Here is a 15000-nt window from a genome sequence, read left to right as displayed (position 1 = left end):
GAGAGAGAAAGATAAAGAGAGAGAGAGAGAGAGAGAGAGAGAGAGAGAGAGAGAGAGAGAGAGTAATGTTTTAGTGATACCATAATCATCTGGGGGTAGAAAGGCGCAGTGAGATGATCAAATATAATATACACACAAAAACACACAAGCAAGCACCTGGACACACACACACTTTTACATATTTTAACACACCTGATGTGCCAAAATCCTGTTCTTTAGGCTCTGTACTCAACAGGATCTCTCTGGAATGTCACAATATTAACTGATGCAAGACAGAAGAGGTGCCTGTGTGTGTGTGTGTGTGTGTGTGTGTGTGTGTGTGTGTGTGTGTGTGAGTGAGAGAGAGAGAGAGAGAGAGAGAGAGAGAGAGAGAGTGGTGGTTTAGTAGCCAGCTGCAGCAGTTCTCTCCCTCTCTGAGGTGAAAATAACGGTCATCTGTCCATCTCACCTTCTCCTCTTTTTCCTTCAAACATCTTTCCACCCATTTCTCTCTTCCCTTTCACCTCCCTGATCCACCTTGTCCTCCCTATGTATCTCTGCTCCTCAATCCATACTAAGCATTTTGGGAGGCTGAGGTGATAAATCCATTTTATCAGTGTGCTCTCAAATACTGACAGGACCTCACCAACTTTTTGGGAGTTTGGCCCATTGGTCACCTTACCCAATATGTGATGAGAGGACTGGCACCAAAATCACCTCTGTGTCTCCAGTAGATAGCTCTGTCTGGTGCACATGCTAGCATGTTAAGTAATCGTGGCAAGTAGCGTTATCCTAAAAGCATGATGATAGACCTTTGAGTAATCCAAAGATGGTTTCGGTTTTTATTCTATGGCCTGTAGATTCGTAACTTCTGAAAACAAAATCAAAATCTTCACCATTAATTCGTACGAATTAGTCACAAATCAATAGTTACACTCAAAGTCTTGTGAGAGAGATCTTCTGCCATTTAAAGTAGTAGAGAATTGTATGTCTATTTTATCAATCCCCTGAACAAGCCAAACAGCGGACAGAGCTCTCCCAGACTCACAGAGATGATTTTGGTGCCACTCCTGACACCCTCTGCCACCGGGCTCCTTCCCCTGCGTCGACCTGTTCACCGCTGCACCCAGCCTCGCCTCTTCTCCCACTCTGGCTGTCCAGCGGTGGAAGAATGATCTTCCCACACCAAGAACACAACATCAGAACAGCAGAGCGACTCCCCGTTTTCCATCATAGACTGAAAATTCATTTTTCAAGAAGGACCTGACATCACCTTCTACCCTCTGAATCATATCCCCTTTCTACTCACTCTGCCTACCTAAAAAATCCTTTCCATCTCTCTGCTTAGCTCTTTTTCTATTTCTATTCTAGCACTTCACCCTTTCCTGATTGTTCCAGGGCCACAGGATTATTGTACGACTAAGGCCTTGATACTGCACTCTTGATTTCTGGTTGCTTGTTATTTTGGAGATATAGGAATTGAAGCTTATTCTGCTATTGCACTCATTCTAAGTCACTCTGGATATGAGTGTCAGCTAAATGCCTCAAGTGTAAAATGGAAAACGTTGGAAACCAGACAGGGGAAAGCTGGCTGGTGGTGAGGTGTTGAAATACAGTGTTCAACTGTATTAATGCAAGGTGCCAGCCAAAGCCTTGGCTCCACTGTGAGCAATCAATGGACCGGCTCCTGCTGACACCCTAGAAAACTACTCTATTCAAGTTTTAGTTTAGTCGGTCGGCTCATTAATTATAATATCAACAAACATCAAAAACATTGGCAGTGCCGTGATCATCAGCAATCAGCAATTGTCCATAACACACGCCTATGCCTCTCCCCTTTGTTAAACATTATTTTCATACTTTTCTCCTACTGTATAACAGACGATACACTTTGCAGAATGCCAGGAGAGATGTGGTTGACATGCAACAGCGGTTATGAGTCAGATTCAAACACACAACGCTGCAAATACTGTACGTTTGCTGCTCCTTGGCCCACTGCGTCTCATCCGACATCGACATCTAACGGCAACAGCGACTCCTCCACCCCAGAAAGAACTAGCGAGGAAAGAAAAGGAGCGTGTCACGCCGACTGCAGTGTGGGCCTGTCAGTCTTTGCGAACAGTTGCATTAGTCATTTCAGTCAGGTACAAAAGGTGTGTTTTGTGCCAAGATATCTCAAGTCAGACAGGCATGCAGACAGAGTGCCTGAATAACAATATTTCATCATACTAAAGTGGGAATAACAGGGAAGAGGGGTAAACAGTTCCGGATAGAGATAGGGCGGCGTTGTTGTGACTTTTATCAGAAACACAACATGCATCTTCAAGGTTCTCCTGCACCATCTGTGATCTGGCTGTAGTGACTCTCGCCCCCCTCTCCCTCTCCCTCACACACACACTCACACACAGTACACACACACACTCTCTCCCACCACTCAACATGCCCTTCCAGATTCATTAGCATATAAATAACTCACGCAAACACGAACACACACACCGAGGCAATGATGCCATCAGACAGTTGCCTTTTCCAGTAGTGTTAAAAGGTGAATGTGGAATATTAGTGGGGTACAAGCAGATTCCGGTATTGTCCATTAGTGTGTGTGTGTGTGTGTGTGTGTGTTTGTGCGCGTGTATCCGTGTGTGTGTGTGTGTGTGTGTGTGTGTGTGTTGTTCCAAGCCTGATGAAAAGGCTTTTAGGCTAATTACACGAGAAGAGTGTGTTGTGTGTGTTAGTGTGGTATACTAGATGAATTTTAATCTTGCGCTCATGTCTGTCTCTCGCTCTCTGTCTGCCTCACACACACATCATTTATGTGCACACACTCTACTGGTTCACATAAATTACTGTTGTTAATATTATGGTGGGTTTTGAAATTAGAGAGCCACTGTAAATGAATAACTTGTTTTTATGTGCGTGCGTGCATGTGTGCGTGCGTGCGTGCGTGTGTGTGTGTGTGTGTGTGTGTGTGTGTGTGTTCTCTTTTCTCTCCAACACTAAACTCCCTTAATCGGTCAATAACATGATGTTCCCGGCATGACAGACACAGCATCTTCTTGGTTTGTCACTTATGCCTTGCTTTCTGCCCACTCATCTCATTCAGTGTTTCTCTCCCTTCTTCCTCTGTTTTAATGGAGGCACTAAAAAAAAGTGAGAATTTCAAGGAAAGGCAGCAGCTACTGTATTTATTCAAATCTAATCTAGCAGTGCCCTCTGTCCTAAGAAAGTTAGAACTGCAGTGTAGCGTCATTTTTGACCTGACATGGAACAACAGGCACATTGTGGATGTTTTGGTTTGTTTTTCACAGATTTTGGATCAAAAAGCTGATTTTGATCACACTTTTTCTGATGTAAAATGGGTCTCCTGTAAAGAGCCTGGGGTCATGACATTTGGTCACATTTGAGAGAGAGAAAAAGGGTCACTTAATTCCATATTCAATTGAATAGGTTGGTACTTCAAGTTTGACGATTTTTACAATTTTATTCAGCCAATGCAGGATATATAGTTGACAGCTTCATGGTTTGACATCTTTTCTGTCCTCAAACCGTCCAAATACCCGAGAAGTTGACAATCTGAGCACCGGAGAGTGGGCCAAATTTGGCACCCAACCAGACTATTTCTTTTCATGATTTCCAGTATTTCCAGAATATTGGCCTCCCAGTGCATTTAGACAGCACTCTGGGCTCTCTGGGCTCTGTGGCCGAGGATGACTTGCAGCGGTGTGTCTAAAGTTGAACGTAGCCAGGAGACATGCCTGTCAAGCAAACCGGCTAAGCTTCCTAAAAAGCGAGCCATCGCTCCACAAGGCAAGAATATCTGCTCAGACCGCTATTTGCTTCAGCCTTTTCATTTACACACAGCCAGAGGATTTATTAGGATAAACCTGAACCTTCTTATGTTCACATGTGCCACGGTCACATGTGCAAATTCCTCCAATATCATTTTACTCCAATGTAATGGAATACGCTCTAGTAAGTCTGAACTGTAAATGGTACACAGTGCATCTTGTGGGATAGAAATACTTTATGAACTAGAGAAGTGCTGGCTCATTCATTCATTGTCTCTACCCACATACTGTTTTCTTATCCAGGGTCATGGGGGTAGTGAGCTGTAATTGGTTGGAATGAAAACCCTGCAGACTTTTGGGTCACGATGGCACATGATTGAAAATCTCTGCAATACAGTTTATCATGACTGAATTGAATTGAATTGAGTTTAAACTATTGTCTCATAAGGGATATTTGCTTTGCAGGCTGGGTTTTCAGTAACACATAATAAACACAATGAAAACACGATAAAGCACAACACAAATCACCACAAGATATACCGTACAGACCAGAGTCAATAGCTCAATAGAGTGCAATAAAGTTCACTGTACAAGCATAAGACACTACATCAATTTATTTATGTAGCATGCAATCTAATTGCAGTGGGATATATGAGTCCTTGTTTTTCTTTACTCTTGCATTTATGCGCAGAGCTCAAACTAGGACAGTCAAGGATGGCATTGGCCTTTCTCACCACTTGCCTCTTAAAGTTTTCAGTTAGCTGCGCCTGGCTCACACCAGTGACCTTATTGACTATTTTCACTAAGCTCCCCCAATCTGTTTTTATTGCTTAAGCTTAAGCTGCCAAACTAGAGTTACAAAAGGTTAGAACAGGTTAACAAAAACTCAGATAAGACAAGGACATCGTCTCACCGCACGCATTAAAAGTGTTTATTTTGTGTTGGAAAAAAACAACACTTGCTGGACCTTCTTACACTTAACAACTGTGTTTGTCTCAAAACAAAGTTTGAACAGTTTCCCAGATATTTACAGTTTTCCACCAATTGATTCATTTGGCAGGTTTGGTTGCGCTGTACCATATGGGCTTCATTTTGAGAACATTCAACTTAAAGAATTCATCGCACTTCTGAATATTGATATTCAATGACTGAATAATCTGCAAACATGATTACAACTGCTTTGCTGGCTTTAGCAACAATTGAGCATATTTTTTGGATGTGCCTTATTGGTTTCAGACCTTTATATTTCTGTTTGTCCATGGGAGTCCTTTGAATAAAGGCTTTTAGGGAACTTGAAGGGGCTGACATGCTGATTTGTCAGTACTACTCGACCTCCATGTCCTCCACCTCATCCAAATGGTTTCTCTCTGGTGGGTCCAGTTCCATTGGCTCTCACTCATCCATACAGCCTTCCACTTCTATGTCCTCTGCTTCATCCCATTGGCTGACTTCTGGGTCCACCTTCATTGGCTCACAGTAATCATCTTGATAACAGCAGCCAGTTGATGGGTAGAAAGAAGAAGTCTGTTTGGACACTCAAGGTCTGAGGTCCAAACCAGAGCGGCATGAGGCTGCTTAGCCTTGTAGAGGAACTGGCCCTGAAACAGCCTGGATCCTGCTAGCTTCTCTCTGGCTGATTATCCAGAGAGAAGCTGCCGTCTCCCTGGCAGGTCGGCTGTCAGCGTCTCTTGTTGTCCTGGCTGAGTGAGAGGCTAAAGTTTCCCTGAGAGGTTGCCTGGGTTGGACAGGAATTGGATCCTACAGCTTGGGCTAGTTTGGCTGGTTGACTGGGAAGGAGAGAAAGTAAGGAGCTGATCCTCACTCTCAGCTGGGATGATGAAAGGAAACAGTGATTCGTGGACTGGCTTGGGGAGAAATGTGGACTTTCAATCGGTTTTAACCCATGTCTCAGCTTCTTTGTGACGGAATTCTCTTCTCTTCTCTTCTCTTCTCTTCTCTTCTCTTCTCTTCTCTTCTCTTCTCAGTCAGGTCTAATGTTTCAAGGAGCCTCATCATAGATACAGGCCTACACCATGGATTTAAATGATGTAATTTGCTCCTGCTCAACTTTTCTCTTCAGTCAGCCAATCTGAAGTCAAAAATAACTTTTCCATGGCATAGAAAAGTGGGTCATTACAACTCCTAGGTCAGCTCAAAATGTTCTTTTTGACAGAATTCACAGAAAAATGAATACTCATTTCAAACTGTAGCCTGACTGAAAGATCACCGGTTTTGGCATTAAGATGCAAAAGAATCCGAAAGAACCACATAATTTATACATACATATATATATATATATATATTTTAGAGAGAGGAAGTAAATAATAACCTTTGAATAATAATAACCTTTATAGAGCACTTATCAAAACAGCACAAAGTGCTTTACAAGATAAATAAAAATGTGCATAAAAATGTGAACAAATAAATGCAAAAGAGAAAAGAATAAATAATTTACCAATACACAGGATGGAATGTAACACTTAGTGACATATTCCAAGGTGACCACCCACACAGAAGCCCAATTCAGATGTTAAAAGAATGATGCACTAACCCACAAATGGTGACTACAGAGGACATCAGGCTACATTGTCATAAATCTACAGGACCATCCAACAGGCAGCACTGTTCATTACCCACATGATCTAAATGTTACAGGGTTGAATGTGTGAGTGCAGGTATGTCATTGTTTTCAAGGGGGCACGTCCCATCACAGATGCTTCATTGAACTGCTGCCACATCACCTCAAAAGGGCTCAGCAGTGGATCCAGCATCCTGGAGGAATGAACCCAGGGTCACGGCCTCAGTCCTGACCTTTGATGGAAGGCCTGCTTCAACAAACCTGCACCAGCACTTCCCTCACTTTGTTACATCAAGGACCCACAAACAGACGCACATTAGACCAGTGACTCTCATTTGATAACATTCTGTCTGAACCTTATAAGGTTTGTGTTGTTGGATATGACTTTGTACAGAATTACTTAACTTGCTATACTGCAGGTGGGGAAGTAACAACAGTGAAACCATGCTGCTCTACAAAAGCAAAAAAAACTGAGAAAAATGACTTCATTGTTTATCTTCTGTCACGAAAAATGTATGGTTCCTACAGAGATGGAAGGTATAGGAAACGAAATCTAAACCATGACCTTCGACCTTTAAAAACACAAAATGTAGGCTACTTACTGCTGTTAGCCTGTGTAGGGCAGCATGATGAAAATATAATTTGTATACCTTCTCTCACTGAGCTATCGTCTAGTCAGTGAAATTAAAGTATTCCTCATTTCGCTGGGACCCCCTGGAACCCCTTCAAGGACCCCTGGAGGGAGCCCCAGTTTGGCTCTCTCTCTCTGCGGTGTGTTGGCGCCCCCTGACGGTGAGCCCCGGTACAGCACCGGAGCCCCTCTCAGTCTGAACCTGAACCGTCCCACTGCCGCCCGGAGGAGCTGCTCCCATTCTGCTGCTCAAGTTCACAAACCACAGGCTGTGTTTAGATAGTCTAGATAGGCTGTCCCACTCTCTCAGTCCCCCCAGCCTTTGGTTTGCCTTTTCAATTGTTTTGCTTTGGATGGAAGGGCCTTCACACACTTTAAACCTACTTTCTGGACGGGACGGGCCTAAACATTTCAACTATTCGAGTTGCAAGACTTTAGATACTTTGGTGGCTTTTTTTTCTTTCTTTCCCATCCAATGTGATTTTTGTTAAACGGACGTGATCGGCGCAGTCTAACCAAGATGGACACGGGTTGTCTCCCGGTTAAAGATGAGCACGGAGCGCGCTGCTAGATAACGGATTCACCCGGTGAATCTAAACGTACCCATTCTTATCTAAAGTGGATGTAATTGGATTGGATTATTTTCATCATATGCCTATGATAAGAGGTCGCGTCCTATAATGATTTTTTTCCACTGAAGTTTTGGTGAACTTTTCGACGACTCGCCATGTCGGGAGTGGTCCGCACCCTGAGCCGCTGTCTGCTCCCGGCCGAGGCCAGCCGAGACCCGGGCGGCAGCAAGGAGAGGAGCCGGGAGAGGGACGCGGCGCAGGAGCGCGAGGCGCGGCGGAGGAGCCGGGAGATAGACGCCATGCTCGCCCGGGAGAGGAGAGCCGTCCGCCGGCTGGTGAAGATCCTCCTGCTCGGGGCCGGGGAGAGCGGAAAGTCCACATTCCTCAAACAGATGCGCATCATTAACGGGAAAGAGTTTGATCAGAAAGCGCTTCTGGATTTCCGGGACACTATCTATGAGAATGTAATAAAGGTAAGGATGAGGTTGGTGGAGGGAAACGAATATAGTCTGGGGGGCCTGCAGTGTAAACCCTTTACAGCTTAGACTTTTCCCTCTCCTAGTTTCTAAACTGTCAGATTTAGGACAGCTGCTCTCATGTGAAAACCTCGTAACTCCTGTTTTTTGGGGGGATTTTCATTTTTGTAACTGAACTTGAAGGATCACTCTCTCCTCTTGGTTGAGAAATGTCTTTGATGCTTGAGCTTATGAAACCATTGGATAAAACTCAACTATGCATGGCGGTGAGGCTAAAAACAAAGCTGATATTCTTGACTCCTGAAAAGTTGACATTTTGGAGAGGTTTTCACTTGACAGATAAGGTAGGAAAAGTGAGTGTTTCTTTACAAAAGGCTGCAGGGGACACACACACACACACACACACACACACACACACACACACAGAGTGTCACCCACTTACTCAAATAGCCTACTGCTTAGTTGACATACATATTTTTATCCTGTCCACTATCCTGAAGTTGGTGTCCTTGTGTTGCTCTCATGGCTGGGCCTCCTTCACCAAGCTAACAATACCAAACTCTTCCTGAGGGATGAGTGCATCCGCCCTGAGTGCCACAAAGCCCCGGTACAGACGATACTAGCCTCCAATTTTTCAGAGTCAAGTCAATGTAGTGGCTTACCCACACTAATACCAGGATACAGTGGCAGTCCTGGCATATTTGGAGCCCAAGGCGAGATCATGACATTACATGCCTATAATCCCCTGAGCCAACCCTACCTGACTGCAATAAAAGATACTGCCACATGTCACCACAAGTACAGATAAATAAAAGAAGAAATAGGCCAATTATCATGACACTACATGCCTGTAATCCCTGGACCCACCCTTATCGTTATTTGTTAGCCTGAGAACATTCTGTCTTATGAAATAACATAAAAGCGCTATGTTTTTTCCAGCAAATATAGAGGTGAAGTAAAGTGGTAGTAAACAATACAACCTCACTGCAAATGTGAAAAACAATGGATTTGAAAATGGCGAAGAATGATTACATTCGACATTAGTGCGCAATTTACAGAAGTCACTGAGGCCAAAAGTTCATGTGTGTTGGCACATAGTTTATTGACATGTGATACGATTATGATGGTAAAGTCTGAACACGTCTGAACGGTGTCGGCTGCGGTTTTTTGATGAAGGCGTTGGCGAAGGCCGTAGCTCCTGGGCATGAGGGACCACCCATGGGAACCCTGTGAGAGAGAGAGAGAGAGAGGAGAGAGAGAACAAAGAGGGAGGGAGCAGACAGGTGCGTGGGGCAGGTAGGCTTAGACAGGTAAATGTCAAGAAAAGGTGGAGCTGACGTGTGGTCCTGCTCCTGACCTGCAGTCTTTTTTTCCCACAGTTTTTACATGACAGGGAGAGAACATCATATCAAAAAGTGTCAATCAAGGGTCATGTACAATCCGAGTACACTATTTCAACAACTTTTATGTCTGATGCAAATTTGCAGCTTTTTATGAGCCACCAGGGTAATATTCCTTCAGTATATTTTTGCGTGTTACAGGGAAGGGGAAAGACGCATTTTCTTACCTGTTTGCATGGTGTGTTTTGACCACCTTTGATATAACCTGTACAGTTTTTTGACTCATACCCCTCCTCCATCCCTCGAGTCGGCTGAGCGTTCCTGCGGGCGCAGAAGGCAGGCAGGCAGGAGGAGGGCGGCACAGTTGATGGGGCACACGGCACAAGCGCAGGAAGGGAACTACTCTGAAATTAATGATATAATAATACATAAAACAGCGCTCTGCCGCCCCCAGCCAGCTGCCGCTGTAGGCGACTGCCTCCACTGCCTGTGCCATTGACTGCTACTGCTTACTGCTCCAGCTCAGACTTCAGTTTGTCATGTTTTTCTAGACCCTCATGGTCAGATAGCGAGGGCCACTGACACACAAGACAAATACTAAATCACCCCATTCAGCTTTGAACGATATCCCGTCTATATAGCAGTGGCTCCGGCTGTTGGCTACATTTATGTGACAGAAAGACAGACAACAAGCATACGAGCATACAGGAAGAGAGACAGACGAGTTTACAGACAAGAAGATAGATGGGAATGCCACAAGCACACAGACAGATAAGGCGTGTTGGCAGGTTGGCTCATACAGTAGACAGACAAACGGAGATGATTACGTAAATGAGAATTATGAGTGGACCTGACTCAAGGCTCGCTCACAACCATAGTATTCACTGTCCTCCAATACTTTCTTTGTGTGTGTGTGTGTGTGTGGGTGTGTGGGAGAGAGAGAGAGAGATAAGGTTATACTGTATGTGTCTGCGTGTTACGCACAAGCCAAATACTGGGATGTGCTCAGTTATTTAGATCGTCTCCCTTGCTCATTCCCAAAAACAAACACACTAATCTTTGTTTTCGCTCGAGACAGACCGACATCCAGTCCGAGGAAAAGCTCTTCCATGAGGGACCAGACTTAAAAGCACACCACACCACTTAGTCATACAGGGGCTTCCCAGTCAGGCTACACACACACACACACACACTCTCACCACACACACACACTCACACTCACACCACACACACACACACACACACACACATATAAACACACACACACATAGTTACACACATATCAATAGTGCAGTGCAAAAGAATAATTAGGTGGTCATGCCTCATGACAGACACACGCCACACACACACACGTCTCCTCACATGCCACAAAAACACTTCTTCATCTGTTCACGCATATTGCTGAACTGCTGACTCCTGTATCGGCCTCACACACATTAAGAAACGTTTCAGAGGAATGGATGACAAGGGAATGGATAAAAAGTTATCCATTACAAGAAGACAGATGGGAGGGGGAGGAGGAGAAACAGATATAATGCATTAACTGGGGTTGTGTGTGTGTGTGTGTGTGTGTGTGTGTCGGTTAGTTTGATCGTTCCGGAGGCGACCTCCCATACAGATCAGTCCACATGGTTCTCTTCAGAAAACCACCAGCAGACACACATGCATGTGTTTGTGTGTGAGAGACAGAGAGAAAGCATATAACTTTACATGGTGTGTGTCAGACATGTGTGTTGCACTGTTAAACCATCACTTGTAAACAGCGGTGATATGGTGTAGCTGTGTTCAAGCTAGACTTATATGCTTATTTATTTCCATGAAGACACATGTGCAGTTTTTTCATCTTTTTAGGGAATATGTGTGTTTGTGTACATACAGTCAGCAGCAAAAGTATTGAGGCAGTCATGAGAAATGAGTCGCTGAAGTTAAAAATTGTGATGAAAAGATATGGAGACAATAGTAAAAACTGACAACATTGATTCTGTTTATATAAAAAACATAGAAAAATGTCAGAGATGTGGCAGTTGTTATGTCTTCCAATCTCCCCCAATTCAGCTTTGCATAAATACTGAGACAACTACATTGGATTAACTGCCTAACTTAATGCATCCGGTATGTTCCTGCAGGGCATGCGAGTGCTGGTGGATGCCAGGGACAAGCTGGGCATCAGCTGGCAGAGCTGTGAGAACGAGAAGCAGGGCATGCTGGTGATGTCGTGGGAGGGGCGTGTTGGCGCCTCGGGGGTGGAGCCCAGTGAGTTCCAGCTGTACGTGATGGCACTGGGCGCGCTCTGGGCCGACACCGGCATTCAGCAGGCGTACGCACGCCGCTCCGAGTTCCAACTGGTGAGTTGTACGACACAGAGGAGCTGAGGCAATGGGTGGGGTGGGGTGGGGTGGGGGTGAAGGGACAAATAGATGGATGATTGTGCCAAGCTCTTTAACTAGTTACCCCCCCTCCTTATGACAGTTTAAGACCTTTGTTGAGGCAGGCCAACGGTCATTAACCATTTTATATGGAATCATTACAGTGCCATAAAAAAACATTTGTTATTCCCCACAGCTTTCCACAGTGGAATAATGTATACTATGCAATTGTTAAATCTCATTTTCTGCATCACACCAGCCTTAAATCGCAATTTCTTTAACAAACATTTGTAAACGTTTGTTTAATATAAAGCTGCACTGTGTAAGTTTGGCAGCACCTGCAGCCCTGAGTAACAGCTATGGTTTTTGCCTCCAATTCCCATAAATCCTTCCCCTTCACATCAGTGGCATTAAAGATCTCCAGAAAAAATTGTCTGGATGGTAACTGAACTGATGCCACAGTCAATATTCACACTGCTAATAATAATTGACAATGATCAAAATTTCAGAATAAATAACTGGCTAATATCAGATATTTTTTTTTACCTGTCCATTAAAAAAAGCCATCTCTGCATCAGGTTCTGATGCCTTGCTGCTCCTTGAGGTCTTTCCATTTAGTAAAGGCAGCAGTGATATCTATTCTTGTTTTGCCGTGCCACTTATCACTCCTCTTTTGCTTGGAGAATTTCCCAAGTTTTAATTATTTTTTCTGGATGGCTGAAAGTGGAGACGGTGAAGTCTGCCATGCTGCACTGCACCAAACCCAATCCAGAATTGCGGTGTAATTTCTTTTGTTTTTTACCTAATGTGTTCTAACACATCACTTCCTGTGCACTGAGAAGATTTCATGCTACTGGTCATCCATGAAGAGTGGATTTTCTCTTCTTAAGCCCAATCACATCACTTAAAATGGAAAATAAGACAATATTTTTTCATGAAAATGTCACAGTGCATCATTAAAGCTGCACTTGGCAACTTCACATATTGGCAGGTGCAGTTGCCAAATGGCAGCAAGAGGTAACTTTTTGAATTTTGAAGACTCCAAAGCCCAGAAATCAGTAAACTGTGCACTCTTCACACCTCAATTCCTTCTTGCTAGTGGCTGGTGGGGGTGGAGGTGGTGAAGAGCGTTTAGCCAGTGAGTCCAGCTTTGTCTAGACTGCTCACTCGTTTAGGAGCCAGTTTTCACTTTCACTCTTGAGTTCGGATTCACCACTTCCTTTGCATGGAGACGATTTCCCGTCAGTGACTGTACCCTACCCCAGAATTAAATTCGGGAAAATAGAGCCGCAGGGCTTAAAGACCTCCGGCCAGGTGCCGGATTTCCGGCATATGGACGTTTTAGATTCACAAACTATTTTCGACAAAAAAAAATAAAAAAAAATAACTCACTCCACGTGGGTTTTTGTTTTTGATGCGTTTTATCCAATCATATTCAGCGAAGCAAAGCAATATTTTACATTTACCAATGGAATGCGAGCAAGTTTTTTTATCCAATGAACAGCAAGCTACTTTCTATCACAATGTAGCACCGATTCCGTGGTGTAGCCATCCATGGGTGTAGCACAGCTGAAATATGGAAACGAAGTTTATGAAAGCTGGTGCAGACACACGCGTCACTGAGACAGGAGTAAAAAACAAACGGCGATAGGTATGGATTGAATAAACGGGTGGAGACAGGAAACCGTTTGACACTTGGTGCGACAAATTAAGGGAACCGGGTGTTTGTTCTGCACTGTGTGCTCAACCAGCAGAAAGAAAGTGCTCTTTCCACATGAGGTAAATCCCAGATTTACCTCATGTGGACCTCCCCGTCTGTTACAAGCATAAATCATGCTTGTAACATGCTTTTTCTACAAGCATGATTTATAGGGAGTAAATGGGTTTCATATTGTCACCAAAACACATCGGATCATAAATTAGACCTACTGATGTGATTAATCAATGGTTATGGTTCACATATGGTCTAGGTGCCTAATGGCTATTACAGCTCACTATATGTATGCCAAGCTGTGTGTAATGGCTCTGGCTCACTGTATATAGGCCTAAAAGTCCCTCTTTGATGTTATCAACATAGATATTACAAATCTGTGCGCATGGTTTACTAATCCGTGGGCCCGGTTTAGGAGTAGCCTAAATTGTAAGAAAACCGTGCCCACTGATTTCCGCATCATTTTTTTTTGTACCAGGTGACCCCTGGGGGGCTCCACAGTTATCCTTATTGCACTAGGTTTATAGATTAATAATGCTGTGTGTTGAATATTCATTCATTCAGCACAGAAATGTGTCAATTGTTTTCGTTGTTCTTGTTATTGGACTAGTTTTATAGAGAAATAGAGAAATAAATGGTGCGATGGTGCTAACTACCCCCCTCCCCCAGAATGTTTTTTGGAGCCGCTCAATTAGGAAGGATGGAACGCTCTTCTCTGTTTCAGCCCCACTTTGTGATTTAAGACAGTTGTATTTTTACATCAAAATCTTGCTTAGTGTAGCTTTAAAGAACACTATTATATTATTATTACTATATTAATTAAGCGCTTAATGGTTTCATATTAAATATAGCCACGTCCACAAAGTGTAACACAGGGCTTGTAGATTACCTGGCAGTTCTCTCGCAGGCGTTGTTAAACCACCTCTAGTCACTTCTACAGCATGTTTTTGTTCCAGGCGTCTCAGTTCATCTTTTTCCCTGCTCTGTGAATAGAACCAAACAAATTGTAGCTCTCTATAAATCCAGTTTCTGCGGTATATAGAACCATTTGTGAATGACAGAACCACTGGAGAACCACTTGGTTCTGCATGGATCTGCTAATGTCCCTACAAATGGCTGTGAAGAGCCAGTCAGATGTTAAAGTAGTTCTTGAAATAGTAATGGTTCCATTAAGTGCCATTTAACCCATGAAGAACCATCTATTTTAGAGTGTAGGTGAGTTGAACAGCACTGATACCTTCAGCGTAGCGCACTAGTAGAGGAAGTGAATGTGTCAGAGCATTGGCATCACCGACTGTTCTTGCTGTTAGTGCTCTTTGTTTATTGGCAGTGGTAGTTTTTTATAGCTAGTTTATTTGAAGTTTATTAGTGATAATAAACTTCAATGATCCAGCAGTTATACTGACTGTTCAGAGCTGCTGCGATTCAAACTGTTTTTGACCTTTTACCTCGTTACAGAGTCGTCACTGATAAAAGTATCTGGAGTCAGACAGGTGTCGCGTCTGTCTCACACTTAACGTGTGTGTGTTTGTGTGTGTGTGTGTGTGTCAGTGTGTGTG

The 15000-nt window shown here is 43.7% G+C and overlaps 1 protein-coding gene across 1 annotated transcript in view; it reads left to right on the top strand.

The window, feature by feature from the left end:
• The first annotated feature begins 7255 nt into the window (after positions 1 to 7255).
• The window catches only part of gna12a (guanine nucleotide binding protein (G protein) alpha 12a), a 12821-nt gene continuing 5076 nt past the window's right edge, over positions 7256 to 15000 (top strand). The window contains exons 1-2 of the mRNA XM_071914448.2: positions 7256 to 8021; positions 11491 to 11709. Of these exons, the coding sequence (XP_071770549.1) occupies positions 7704 to 8021; positions 11491 to 11709 (537 nt within the window). The 5' untranslated portion in view covers positions 7256 to 7703. The remainder of the gene's footprint in view (positions 8022 to 11490; positions 11710 to 15000) is intronic.

Source organism: Centroberyx gerrardi, chromosome 3, assembly GCF_048128805.1.
Source record: "Centroberyx gerrardi isolate f3 chromosome 3, fCenGer3.hap1.cur.20231027, whole genome shotgun sequence".
Classification (NCBI taxonomy): domain Eukaryota; kingdom Metazoa; phylum Chordata; class Actinopteri; order Beryciformes; family Berycidae; genus Centroberyx; species Centroberyx gerrardi.
Note: the sequence above shows the minus strand (reverse complement) of the source record. Positions and strands in the feature narration are given on the sequence as shown.